Here is a 15,392-nt window from a genome sequence, read left to right on the forward strand (position 1 = left end):
CTTGCTTCCATGAGTTAGGAAAATGAGCGAATTTGATAATGTTGTTGATTATTTTAGTTAGACAGGTAAGAGCGTTGATCGGACGATGCTTCAGTGCTTTGGTCGAGATGTCATCGTGCCCTGGGGCTTTCTTCGTTTGTAAGGTGCTGATGGTGTTGGCAACGATGGTTGGGAAACTGTAATTCGAGGAATTTCATTTACTACTTCTGGTCTCATTTGAGATCCCCAGAACCCGGAAATGACATTTTGGCTAGGCTAATGAGTGTGGAACTCTGGGGAAAGATGAAAAGGGCTTCCTTAGGCACTTTTCCTCTTTCCTATTTACACTCTTTTGATTTTCATCCTCCGGGCAGAAAGACTTAGTATCCTACTGGACTGTTTATTCTACTCTACGCGTTTAATATTAATAAATAAAGTTTCTTCTTATTATAAACTACTTGACTTTTCATTCGCATATGATTAAGTTAAAAAAAAGGTTATGACTATAATAAACATACCTGAAGATAAAATTTCAGATGTATATGATGAAATTACTCTTTTAGTTTAAGTTTATATAAACTGCCATCCTATTTGTTCTAACCTCCTTGGGACCTATTAGCTAAAGTTAAAGCGATGTTCCTTTAAAGTTTAGTTAATGAAATGTGTTAAAATTATATTTAGTTTACTAAATATTTAAATTTATGAAATAACTTGAATTTGGGTTTTGCTCCTCATTTCCTGTGATATAAAGTGTAAGAAGTTTCGTGTAATAAATATGAATCCTGAACGATTTATGTCCTCATCATTGGCTCATGGAATACCGAAAATTGGTAAGTTCTAAATAATGTTTGGCACAGCTTTAGTATTAGTCCTTTTAGGCGAGAAATTTGTTTGGCGACATTTTGGAGCGATAAATGAAAAATTATGATAACCTTGGTAACCCTAAATACTGAGCTTTAAAAACATGCCGCCATTTCTGTCCACGTAACTTTAACGAATTTGGTAGATATCAGAGCTTTCATGGCAGGAGGGATAAATTGCATGTTTTTCTTAAAGTTACTTTTGTGTTAGGAAAGCACAACATTTAAAATATTTTTTAAAAAGCCAAAATTTAATAGTTAAAACTGGTGCTTTTAATATTACATCACATAAGTCTCTACATTTTTTCATATGTCAACTCTGCATATTATAAACTCCATCCCCCTCCCAAGAAAAAAAAAAAAAAAAAAAAAAAAAAAACATTTTCAGTAGCATGAGGTAAACTCTTGGAGTTTCCTTTGCTAAGGAGATCAAAATTACCATGGTCTAAAAATACTTATTTTCCTCATGTTAGAACTATAGGGATGTGTAATTGCATGAATCCATAGGTTCAAATCAGGACCAAAATTAGGTTTCATTATTGCTTTATAACATTTTTATAATTTGTCTGACTATCAAAAATATAATGTTGCTTAGGTTATGGAATATATTGCTTATAATTTAGAGTTCTCAAATTTTGTAAATCTGACAACCTAATAGCTGTATATGAATAACCTTCACTGAGTATTATTACTTAATTAATCATTAATAGTATGTTGACATAACAGTCGACTTTTTATTTTAAATTTTATGCAAATTTTCTACATCACTTAAATATTTTACCTAACAGAAATCTGAATTTTTTGTAATAAAAACTCTATAATAAAAGTACAATTATATAAAAATTTGACTACATGGCAAGCACTTAGATACCGATTTCAATGTCTTTAAATGTTATTATTATAAAGTTTAGATATATTCTTATTAAGATATGCTTTTATTCTCTTATAAAGTTTAGATGTACAGAACAGAAGGCACACTTTGTGCTCACGACTCAGTCAACCACTTGTGGCAAGATAACTTATGATAACAATTAAGTTCAAATGTAAAATTTAAATTCAAATAAATTTGTAGCCAAAGGCTACACAAATCAGTTTAATGCAAAGTTGGTTAAAAACTTAACCGGCATGGAATTCAACGATGAGCAATTATAATGCAAGACTGAAGACTACAAATCTTACCTTATCTAGCAACCTAGTAACGTAGCTCAAAAGGTAAAACACGATTTGTTTTACAAACTAAAAACTTCATTTGGATTCTGGTGAGAAAACGGATGGAGGAAATTGACAGTAAAGATCCCAAGCATAAAATAACTCTGGTTACAAAATAAAGGAATGTTACAATATACTTTGTTCCCTGATTAATTATTCACTATATGAAATAGTGTAATGCATTTTTGTTTGCATCATATACAAATTATTTATTTTATTTAAATGCTGTCCAAAACTGAACAGGATTTTGCAAACATATTGACCATATTTTTCGACCTATAGATGCAACACTTCTTCACTTCAGAAGTAAGATTTAGAATTAAGAAATAAGAAAATAAGAGAGAATTATGAATAGAAAATAAATATATATGCTGGCTAGCAGAAGAAGGATGCCTTCATAAAGTACTTTTTAAGAGAAACTGGCTCAGATTCACATTACATGTACGGAAAACCACAAAAACTCCCATATAGCCAGCCTGAACTACCACTGTTCAGTGGCTTATCACTCCAACACTAGTGGATTCCAATGACTGTTCGAATTTTTCACAGAAATCATCATTTAAGATGATTGTATTATTACCATTGGTACAAAATTTACTCATTATGATAATTTAATTTTAGCTTTTAAATTATAATCATAAATTACTTGTAATAAATTAAGGGATTAAAAAATACACACTTCTTAATATTTTTACTATTTACAAAATTTAATCATAAAAAGTATTTCTAACACTGGTACAAAACTTGCCCATTACAATTTAATTTGATTTCCTTCACTTTGAAATATTTTTTTTATTTTCTTTTAATAACAGAATCTAAGAAACTAAAGTAACATATACTAGTTTGAAATGCATTTATTAACCTTTTGTAAATTTCATTATTCATAACATAAAAATTAACCTTTTTTAAATTAAAAATATTAGCTAAGTACTAATATAATATAAATATTAGCTAACTACTTGAAATATTAATGTTTAATACATTAATATTATATTTTGTAATTTAAAATATTAGCCTTTTGTAAATTTCATGTTCATTACTCATAACATAATCACTGCCATAAATTCATTTACGTTAGTGTTTCAAGAATTTATCATAGCAGTACTAGAAATGTTGAAAATTAGAGAAAGACTGTTTATTCTGATTAAGAGCTTATTTTTCAGGATTGTTATTTAGTCTAGATCGGGTTTTGTTGACAATCCGCCATTTTTTTCCGATCTTCAAAGATGGGTCTACCTTGGCGACCGAAGCTTGTTGCCAAATCAAAAAATCACCAAAAGGACCAATACTAAAGCTGTTCCTAATCTTTTTATTTATGTTATAAAATGCGGAGTCTAAAAATTTTTTGTTTTCAATATAATATCCGGTAAAATCCTAGTATATGGTGCAGCCTTGGCGCGATTTTGAAAATTATCGCCAAGACCAAAAATGATCCAAAGAACGTCTATATATATACACTATATACTATGTATAACTATATATATTCTTTGAATGACCCGTTTACCAGGGTTCGTAGCAGTCCTTACAAGTGCTTATAAGTCCTTATATTTAAAAATAAAATATAAAGGCCCTTATAGGTGCTTACTTTTTCTTTAAAGCCCTTATTTTTTTGTTTTTAGTGCTTATTTTTTGCTTTTAGTGCTTTTTTTTTTTAATCCTTTGTTTTTAATGAACGCGCATTTTTTCCCCGTAACAAAGCCGAAACTAAATAAACAACTTTTCTTCCTTATATGCAACGTCAGATGGGGAATCATACTTCCGGAAATAGCTTTTCTCCCTTTCTCTGCATTAACATAACCTTTGGAGTGCCTGAAAAGTACAGACAGATGCCCGTCGTTCTATTGGTCAAAGAATTGCGAAAGCAGTAGAAAATTCCAGTACATTCGGCATTCTTTTCCTCCCACCCAAATACTACACACGTTTGAATTTCTATCAAGATCTTAATAATTTGCATTCTCGTTTTGCTTGGTCAGTTCATATTCGTGTTTATTATGATCATTATGCTTATATTATGAGCATATGTATGAATGTTTATAATAACATAGTTGCAGTAACTGCTGAAGTATAGTAAACTTCCAAAAATGGTTGTGTTTTAACACAGCTTTCTGATGAATAATATTCTGACTGGCTTTAATAAAGGGAAAGTAATCGAATAGTCAAAATAATTTAATTTTTTTGGCCAATACATTATACAGTACGAAGATTGGGAGGTTCTCCCCTTTCTCCGCAAAATCTCGAATATTGAAACTGTTACAGTTCGCTGCAAAACAAGCAACGGACCTTTTTTTTTTTTTTTTTTTTTTTTGTCACTTTCCAATCTGGATTGAATAGGACTAAAAGTTCTGCGGTCTACCAACCCTAGCGAAGAATGATTCTATTTTGGAAATTTAACGTTGTCTGTTGAAAATTAGAATGAAAAACACCCCAGTTATTTAGTTCTTTATTCTCCCAATACCGGCAGCTGTTGATTCTGATTGCGTAATATCACGTAGGGAAGAATTACGGTGCACGTATTGCGCAGTAACATTTGCAATATTTTGCAGAGATAATTAATTTTGATGTTCTGTCCGAGATTTGTTTATGAACACTTTTTACTGTGCTAAGCAGAATATTTTTCAGTAACATTTGCAATATTTTTATATGATGCACATATCAAAATGTCAAAAGCATTTATTTAGCGGAAAAATCTAAAGAGCGGCTACAATCTAACTCTCTCTTCTGCTCCTCTTTTTCGAGTTACGCTCGACTGTCCGAATATTCGCCAATTTCCAAGTATGCGGGTTAGTTAAGCTTTTACTGTTAATTTACTGCATGAAGCAAATTTGTGTCTTCTGATTTCAGAAATGTTCCTCTTTTTTACTTAAATTACTTTGCTTGCAATATCTTTTAAAGGAAAACTGATATACAATGAAAATTTAGAAAATGTTCATAATTTAGATTTAAATTATTTAAATATCAGTATGAGTGGAAAAATAAATTTATTTATTATTAGGTTCCAAGGAAATACAATAAATATTCCTTATTATTATTTATTTTCTCTATTTTGAACTGAAATTTCATCATTAAATCTTGTAATATAGTTTAGTTCTGCATAGTTTTTTTTTTTTCTCTCATTGTAAACTAGTTCTTTAAATTGAACTGTTATTTAAATTTTTTTTTTAAAAAAAGTAATTATTTTCCATGGTTGAGGTAATGCTTATTCTCTCTTAATAAATACTGCATTTCTCATAATTTAAATTACAAGTCTAATTTTTAAGGTTATGCAGTTGTGTATAATGTAATTAGACAGGTGCTTATTTTTATCCTTAAAATGTGCTTGAAAAGTGCTTATAGGTGCTTATTTTTTTAACTAAAATGTGGCTATGAACCCTGTTTACTACTCATCATATATGTCGCGTTTTTACTGCTCATCATAAAGTCGCCAAAAGTAGCCAAATCCCGTGTGCACCGGATACTAGGATTAAACCTAATATCCCATGTTCTTACCATCGGCTACGGTATTTTAAGTCATGAAATGATTATATAATATTTTATACGTTTAAACTTTTATTTTTCATTGTGGTTTCTTATTTTGCGATGTCCGTATAAGACTGTATAGATTCAGAGAATAATTTTATCTTTGTCAGTGACAGATGTCCTAAAAATGCTTATATCATTGTATTAGCATTTAATGCCAAGCAAAGCTTTAATTTCATAATATATTCATCACGAATATAAAAAAAAGTTAATAAAATTAAAATGTAATTTTATAATGTGATAACTAGCTAGTTGCTGATTTAATGATAGAGTTAAGATAATACTTTTAAATTTTGAAAGTTGTTTTCTGACAAATTCAGGAAGTTTGCGGATGAGAATGTAAAATATATTTTTATATGTAGCCTTTCTGAGAGTTAAGCAAATGTGTGAAGTAGTTAAAATTATGCATGAGTGAAATATTTGACTGTATTTGATTGAGATGTTAATATCATTTTCTTGAGATTTTCAAATCTAATTAATCAAGTTAGAAATAAATTTTAAATTTCAAAGAATGGAATCATTGATAATATTGCTAGAACACTTGCAGTAGAGTTCTCATGAGTTTCTTAAAATAATTGCGATATTTTTCTTAAAAGTATTGACTTCGAGCCAATATCTATTCTTATTTAAAATGTAAAAGCCAATATCTATTCCTATTTAAAGAACTACTCTTATATGCACCCTCAGGTCGCCAAATTTCTCGCCAAAACTCGCGTTGCCATATTACTACCTAGACTTTTTGTCTACATTTCGAATTTTAAGCCTAAAATGTCTCCCAAAACGCGGTTTTCACACATGCAAAAACCATGTTTTGAAGACAGAATTTAAGCTAAAAATCCGAAACAAAAACAAAAAATTTAGATAGCAAAAACGTAAAGTTTCTAACCAAAAGTATTTGACAAGAATCCATGTAAACAGCGATACGTTTTAACTTAAAAAAACATCTATGAACTGCACATTCTAGGCACCGAAGGAATCTACGAACTACACACACCTCGCTTCAATAAATTAACATAACAACAATAAATTTCAAAAAATACCATGTACACAGCATTCTGTTTAAACTTAAAAAAATCTAAGAATTGCACGATATAGGCATTGTGAACAAATCAAACAAATAAACTAAACTAAGTTACAAACAATTCAAAAAACAACAATAAGAACAGAAATTCATAGTAAAAAAGCAATGAACATAACATTCTATAAAATAAAAACAGTAAAATAAAATGCACTTACCATAATACATACCTGAATAAAATTTTGCCAGTCACACAACGTCTCTGAACAAAAGTGCCATGATTTTGCTGTATAACATGTCTTTCTGAGATTCAAAATTTCGAAAGTAACAATAAAAACTTCAGTTAATCTTTAGATAATGGTAACTTGGCGATTTTTTTGGTGAAAATTCGGCGACCAACCCTGCTACAGCAACCTGCTAGTTTGTTTGGATACCATTTTTTTTTCACAAAGTAAAGGCATTTTTTTTTTTTAACTCAACATTTTTTTCCCGACAATCTGCTAGCCGAATTACGCTTATGCTAGAACTTTTATGGAACAAAAGTGCTTAATCATGACGAAGATTAGGTGCGAAATTGGGAGAAAGTGCAGAATCCCAAACTGCTTGCCGCGTTTTTAAGAATTGCACATGCACGGTATCCATGTACACGTCGACCTATTTTCACTTAAAAAAACATCCCAGAATTGCACAAAAATGGCATTGCGCACACTCTTGACTTTATCCATGTACACTGCTAAAGTCCTAGCTAGTAAACTTTATCGCCTTACCAAAATGTCGCCAAACTACCTTTTACCATATTCCAAAGATTAGCCAAAACTTCCTGCAAAGTTAAATTACTACGCGAAAACCACAATCCAAATCTTAAACTCTGCTGACAGCCGCATACTTTAGCGGCAACCATTTAATTGCAAATGCACACAAGAACTATCAGAAATGCCCTTCTTCGTCCAAGCTTTCATAGCAGCTCTGCATTTCAGACTCCGTTTTAAAAGTCCCACAGAAATTCCCAAAATACACCTCAATCCTCATACACACACTCATGAACAGAAGACTCGTTAACAACTCCAACATTGTACCTTTTAATACTAAATTTACTCTCCACGTGATCTAAAATACGCGACTGAAATCTTCCTACCACGTCTATCATTGCAACATAGGTCATTTCAAAACACACACAACATGAACCAACAAGCAATTAAATCGCTTCAACAAAAGATTTTTCAGTGTCAACAGGGTTGCCATACAATATGCAATCGCAGCAAAAACCAGTGCAGAACACATATCGCCGCATTTGATGATATTAGGGTGCATATAAGAGTAGAGCCCTATTTAATATTTGCAAAACCAAATAAATTATTTAGGATAACCATAAGTAATTTTTAGTCAAAAATCAGCAACACGTAGATTTTTTTATAAAAACTGTGAAAGGTAATAAATATGTAGCTCTAGTGTAGAATTGGGTGCCCCTTCGATTAGTTACAATTTTTTAAAAATTTTGGCCGTGAAACCTCACTTCTGGTTACCATGATAGTTTTAACTTTGTTTTAGCTTCTTGATTTTATTTAAATGAAAATAGATTGATGTGTACATGGACAAATTTAAGGCAGTGTGCAATGCCTAGTTTGTGCAATTCTAGGATGTTTTTTAAGTGAAAACAGATCAATGTGTACATGGACACAGAGTTTCTTTGAATTCTTATTTTGTCTTTGTGTAGCGGCTATTTTGAAATTGTGCCTTCCTGGCGCTGATCTTGGCCAGAATCTCCAAAAAGCAAGGGTAACCCAATTGTAAACTTTTACCTATTGATTTTTGCATCTAATAAGCATCCTGGGTTTGATCCTAGCAGAGCCCACACCCTTGGTGCGAATGATTTTGGTTATGGCGCATAGTGACGTGTACAGCTAATCTTTGGAATATGGTAACAGGTAGTTTGGCGACATTTTGGTAAGGCAATAAAGGTTACTAGCTAGGACTTTAGCAGTGTACATGGATAAAGTCAAGAGTGTGTGCAATGCAATTTTTGTGCAATTCTGGGATGTTTTTTTAAGTGAAAATAGGTGGACATGTACATGGATGATGCCGTGTATGTGCAATTCTTAAAAACGCAGCAAGCAAGGTAGGACTTTAGCAGTGTACATGGATAAAGTCAAGAGTGTGCGCAATGCCATTTTTGTGCAATTCTGGGATGTTTTTTTAAGTGAAAATAGGTGGATGTGTACATGGATGATACAGTGTATGTGCAATTCTTAAAAACGCGGCAAGCAGTGTGCGATTATGCACTTTCTCCCAATTTCGCACCTAATCTTTATCATGATTAAGCACTTTTGTTCCATAAAAGTTCTAGCATAAGCGTAAATCGGCTAGCAGATTGTTGGAAAAAAATACGTTGAGTTAAAAAAAAAAAAAAAAAAGTTTACTTCATGAAAACAGATTGGCGTCCCAAAAAAAAAAAAAAAAAACTAGCAGGTTGCTGTGGCAGGGTTGGTCGCCAAATTTTCGCCAAAAATCACCATGTTACCATAATCCAAAGATTAACCATGTGTACATGTACAAAGTCAAGGGAGTTTGTAATCCCAAGTTTGTGCAATTCTCTGATGTTTTTTTTAAGTGGAAATAGGTCGATATGTACATAGATACTGAGTTTGTGCAATTCTTGTTATTTTTAAGTTGGTGATTTTGAGAAACGTGCGAAGAAGTGTGCACATTCCCGGTTTGTCGCCAAGGTTGTGGGCTTTCCTAGGATTTTACCGCATCCTGAGATACCATTTAGTAAAATTTTAATATAAGTAGAGTAATTTTAATATAAGTACTTGTGCAAGTTGAAAAATTATAATTTTTTACTAATTTATTGAATTTAGTCAACAGAATCTAGCCTAGGATTGATATTGTTACGATTCTTTCTGACATCAGTTGTTAACGTTATTTTCTTCCTTCACGTTCGTATGAGGTTCGTGTGAATTTGGAGTGAATAACAACGGCAGCACATGATGGAATATCGAAGCACACTTTATTTACCAATATTAATCAGGACAGCTCCAAAACACTTTTACAGTTGTCGAAGATCTACTATAAACAGGCTGGAACAATCAGCGACACAGCTTTCTCACTGTCAGGCAATAACGGTGGAGACAGCTTCACTGCAAGTCACCAAAGTACAGCTCCCGACTCTGCTTGGTCATTCTCGGAACTCCATGTACTCTCGAGACTCTCCACGCTACAATTCGCGATGCACTTGGTGACACACAGAGCACAGCTCCCGACTCTTCGGTTCAGTCGTTCCCAGAGCTTAACACACTCTCTCAATGATGCACTAATTGTGATACACTGAGAGATTTTTCAATGCACTCGATGACCCACTCAGCACTCGCTGCCCAGCTGTCAACTCGATTGACTCGGGCTGACTAACTCGAGACTCACTATCTCGCACTTACTCTCCGCGTACCAGCAGGGTTTATATAGATTTTGGCTTGTGTTCGAGAACATGCTGAGCTAAAACGGTAAAAATTCGTTCCAGAAGGTTCTCCTTCTGTCCATAGCATATCGCCTATTTTGTTGCCAAATGTGGGAAATCTGCTTTTCCTTGCCATTTTGTGGCAACCTTAAACCTGCTTTGCAGGGGAAGCTATCTTACTGCACCTGGGCATTTCGTAACACTATAATTAATGGTAATTTCTGGGATTATTAACTTACTATCCTTACTGATGCAAATGGAATAAATATTGATACATTCCTAAAAGCAAAGTGTTAAGACAATTAACTTAGTTATATTAATGAGGTATTTTATAAGTACAGCAAAACTCACAAATTTTTTTTCAAATTTCGTGATGAGTAACTTCATTTTAAATAACTGACATCATCATTCTACTGATTTAAGTGAAAATAGATCGATGTGCACATGGTCAATGTCAAGTCAGTGCCGAGTTTGTGCAATTCTCTGATTTTTTTTTTAAAGCGCACATCTCGAATTTGTGCCGATCTTGGCATTAAAAAAGAATTAAAACAACAACAAAAAAAAAAAAAAAAAAAAGGGGGGGGGCACCCAATTGTAAACTTTTACCCAACATTCAATAAGATTGTTGTTTTTTTGCTGTATTTTTTGAAGAAAAAAGAATAATCACATGACAATAGCCAGTTCACACATGCTCTGACTATACACATATTTAAATATATGCTTTATAATTAACCATCATTTTAATGAACAATATACACTGGCTGAAAAATATAAAAATAGATCGTGTAGGTTTTTTTCTTGTAAAATTTTTCTCTTCATAAAATGTTTTTTCATTAAACAACAGTACTTGTAGCCATATGGATATCCTTTAGTTTCTTCAATTCACAAGATTCTTTATGGGTTGGCAGCTTTTCAGAGCAGTGCAATTAATCATACTGAATTTTTATGTGACATTGGCTCAAGTGCAGAATTGCCCACTTGTATGGCGCATATCGATGTGTACATGGACAAAGTCAAGGGAGTGTAATTCTCTGATTTAAGTGAAAATAGGTCAATGTGTACATAGATACCGAGTTTGTGCAATTCTTTGACTTGTCATTTTCAAGTTGATGCAGGATCGCCACTCCTATATGGTGCGTATCGATGTATACGTGGACAAAATCAAGGGAGTGTGCAATGCCAAGTTAGTGCAATTCTCTGACTTGTTATTTTCAAATTGGTCAGTTTTGAGAAACGTGCGAAGCAGTGGGTGATTCTGCACTTTCCCCATGATATTTATTTATTATTCGATATGAATGAAACAATTACAAGTCTGCTGATAATTAAAAAATGTGTTTTCTACATTCCACCTCATCTATGCCTGTAGAAATTTCAGATTCTGCTTTTGAGAAATTTTACATTTACTTCAGGGCTTAGAGCCAGTACCTCCTACATACAAAGCCAAGGCTCTAGGGTTGCTTGAACGCTCTGACGTCATGAAAGTCGTCTCTCCACTTTGTCAACACCTGCCTCGTGCTCTGGTAGTGTAGTGAACCGACTGTTGTTTGAAAGTGTAGTATGCTGTAGTTGAATGTTTTACATTTGTGAATTATTTTATTTTTTTTACTATGCCACACTAATGCTGTGTTGCAACATGTAAAGGAAACTACAAGAATGGCCCGAAGGTGACCGTATTTAGTTTTTCTGCGGAAGAAGAGCTAAAAAAGAAATGGATTTGGAACTGCAAATGACAAGATGGATTCCAGCATACCAAACATTCAAAGGTAAACATCCATTCCATTTTTAAATTAGAAAATTCCTGAAAGATTAACGCTATTGAAACATAAGTGACTTGAAAATGTTAAACAAAAAATTCAAACTGCAATGTAAATAACATGCTAAAATTCTATCGCATTCAACCAAAGCAAATAAAACGAACTTTTATATTATCGTTTCATTGCTTTCCATACAAGCATGGTTATGTATTTATTTAATAGGCTGAAATTCCTTTTATACACATTATGAATGAGAATTATTAATGAACTCTTTAATTAATTTATATTTCCCCAGGTCCATCGAGATTTTTTAACATGTACACTGCTCAAAGAAAAAAATGGGACAGTCCTATATCTCCCGATCTACTGGGCCGATTGACAAAATTCAAATTGCGTTCTTCATGTCTCGAAAGCGCGACATAGGATATATATTAGATTTATATATAGCACTATTCTAACATAGGTACTTTGACATAAAATCGGACTTTTTCTGAAAAAACATGCCAATTGTTTTACATATTTGGATTCTACGACTCAAATTAAGCTTAAATATGAAATTTTGTAAATTTTGGAGCGAAATTTATGGAGAAATTCACAAATTTATGTTGGCACTTTTTTGTCAGTTTGCGCCAAGAATTATTCACTTGGCGAACTTCTTAATATATGGCAACCTAGTTTCCTTTCCTGTGAGAGGAAAAAAAGTCACCATTGTTCTTTTTTTCCAAATAATATTCTTTATATTATATTTTTAATTAAAACTTATTATTTTAAGTAATTTTTTCTTTTTCGAATTTCATTTTAATTGTTTAAGTTGCATGGTTCTTTTCGAATAACTGTTTTAAAATTTTCTATTTACCTATTCGAACTGCTTAAATAAAGGTGCAGCGTTTATTTTTTTTCAAATACTTTTCTTTATATATATTTTTTGTCATAGTTATTATTTTAGGTAATTTTTAAATTCTTATACTTTTATTTTAATTGTTTGTTTTGCATTGTCTCTTCAGATAATTGTTTTAAAATTTTCTATTTATTCCTTCAAATTGAGCACTTTTAATATATTTATTAATATAAATTTTCCAGAATGTGATTTTATTTATTTGAATTGCGTTTCTTTCGGAGGAATACTTTGTAACCCAGACTACGATGCGTTTGAAAACTGCATATATTAAAAGAGAAAATACAGTAAAGCACAGTTAACACGCCGTTCAATGTTCCGTTCAGAAAAGATATATATATAAATAAGAGAGACATTTAACTTAGGATTGCGACATTTTAACTTAGGATGACTTGCATACACTGCTTTAAACAGTTTTATCACTGTGCCCATTGCTTTACACAATTTTATCCTACATTTGGCTTCTTAAATGTTATTCATATTTTAGTCAAATATTTTATTTTTGAAATCATAAGAATCAAATATCATAAGGTTAAAAGGTTTTAAATTTAAAAAAAAAAAAATACAAATACTAAATTTTACCCAAAAATTTATTTTTTCTTCTCTTTTTCTTCAGGCATTCTACTTTATTCTTGCTCTTTTTCTTTAGGCATTCCGCAAGTATATTAAGAAGTATCCAAATTTTCGAAATATCTTGAGATTTCTGACAATCATTTTAAATAAAGTTATCGCCTTCCATTTCATAAAGGCCCACAAACGGCCGAGCGGTAAAGTCGCTGAAACCTGGTAGTTCGCTCCGGGGTTCGAATCTCGGTAAACGGGCTGGTTGCATGGGCGTTTTCGTGTATTTTCTTATGTGTACCGTGTATGCCAGCTGGTTTCCCTTAAAAAGTTCTTCACAAAGGCATCCTTCCTTTTAGGCAGATACCCCTGCTTTGACGTAACTTAATATTCCAATTCAATCCATTTCATCAATATTTGGTCAGAGCCTTTATCAGTCTTTAGAGGCTAAACATTTTAAAGGTATGAGATGAAAGGAAAGACTGGTTTCATCAAGAGGTTTTGGGGAGGGATGCCTTCGTGGGGGACTTTCTAAGGGAAACTGACTCGCATGCACGTTACACATGGGGAAAACCACGAAAATGCCCATGCAGCCAGCCCGTTCGCGGGATTCGGACCTCGGATAGAATTACCAGCGTTCAACGACTTTACCGCTCGGTCGCTGTTTCATCAGGAGGAAAAAAAAAAAAAAAACATCTTTAGGTGACATCCACATACATCACTGGATAAACTCCCGAATCTTCAAATAATTCGAATAAGAAAACCATGGGATTCTCCATTTATGATATGATATGATGTTCTATAACGTAATTTAAATTTATACAACCATATAGTTTAAAACCAGTCGCTCTTCACTTTAATCTGCAATGATATCGTTTTTGTCTTTTCTGTTAACCACAAGCTCAATTGATGGTATTTGCTGGCGTACACGTCCAAGTGTTTTTCCTTTGAACACATAAATTCTTTGAAATATCCTGAAAGTATATTCAAAAGCATCCAACTTTTTTAAATATCTTGGTATGTCTGACAGCAAAATTTCCCTGCAAATTTTTGCTTACTTTTCTCCCTAATTTTCTTCTTTCCTTCTACAGTTATTTTTCAGTGCACACACAAGAAAATTAAGATTTTTCGATTGCTAGACTTCCATAAATTTTGCATTCTTGTCAATTTTTTAAAATATCAGTTACATGAATTGCGTTTCAGCTGAAGACAGCTTTTCATTTTCTAGTCATTTTAACTATAAATAAAGTTTAAAGCGAAGTCCAAAGGATAAATATTTTAATTAAAAGATTTTTGCTAAATGACAAAGAAATAAAATAGTCCAGCAGGGTTTATTCTGTACCACAGAGTGACCCGATTCTTATATCGGTTGAAACAATCTAAATCATATTAAAGATCATTTTTTATACAATCTATAACGCGAGAGAAAAATTAGCTTCTTGAAACATGCTTTCTAAGAGGATTAATATAAAAGATTATATTCATATATATTTTTTTAAAGCTGGGACTTGAACCAAACTCTCAAATTTTTAAAGTTTAATTTACATGGTGGTTATAATTAAAGTTCCAATTAGAAATGGTCATAAAAGGAAAATTACCGTACCAAATGTTATCAAACTTGGGAATCGTGTAAAGGAGGTTATGGGAATTTATTTTCCCCGAAAAAAAAAAAAAAAAAAAAAAAAAAAAGAGTTAAAAACTCACCACCAGGGGAAACATGGCGCTGTATACAAGGTTGATAAATGAAATAAGACACGAAAACATCTGTTTAAAATGTGTTTAATATTTTCCGAAACGTGTTACAAAGCATGTTCAATGTAGCGTCCAGCATTTTCCGAAAGCAAGTTAAATCCTGTTACTGCATTCTCAAGAGCTGCTCTTAGCATATCAGGAGGAATGTTACGGACATGTCAGTGTATCACATTTTTCATTTCTGCCAAACTGTTTAGATTATCACCATAAACAGTGCTTTTGAGAAAACCCCATAGCTAAAAGTCACAGAGGTTGAGGACTGGTGGGAAGAGGGGAAGTGTTGGCCTATAAGACGTTCATTCGTGAAATGTTGCCTAAGTAACTGTGCAACACACGTGAGGTGGGGCCCAGCCCTGCATAAAAATAGTAGTATCTAAAATGCCATGTTAACTGCAGT

At 32.5% G+C, this 15,392-nt stretch overlaps 1 protein-coding gene across 2 annotated transcripts in view; it reads left to right on the plus strand.

Moving 5' to 3' along the window:
- MED6 (mediator complex subunit 6) overlaps positions 1 to 15,392 on the plus strand; it is a 90,281-nt gene that overhangs the window by 27,382 nt on the left and 47,507 nt on the right. The window contains exon 1 of one of the 2 annotated variants that reach the window (XM_085823783.1): positions 88 to 809. The exons of the other annotated variant lie outside the window; for it this stretch is intronic. Coding sequence (XP_085679909.1) covers positions 755 to 809 — 55 coding nt within the window. The 5' untranslated portion in view covers positions 88 to 754. Of the gene's footprint in view, positions 1 to 87; positions 810 to 15,392 lie in introns of those variants that run through there. 2 annotated transcript variants of the gene reach the window in all.

This window comes from Stegodyphus dumicola, chromosome 9, assembly GCF_044657685.1.
Source record: "Stegodyphus dumicola isolate Sdum_Otavi_A_Nest chromosome 9, ASM4465768v1".
Taxonomy (NCBI): domain Eukaryota; kingdom Metazoa; phylum Arthropoda; class Arachnida; order Araneae; family Eresidae; genus Stegodyphus; species Stegodyphus dumicola.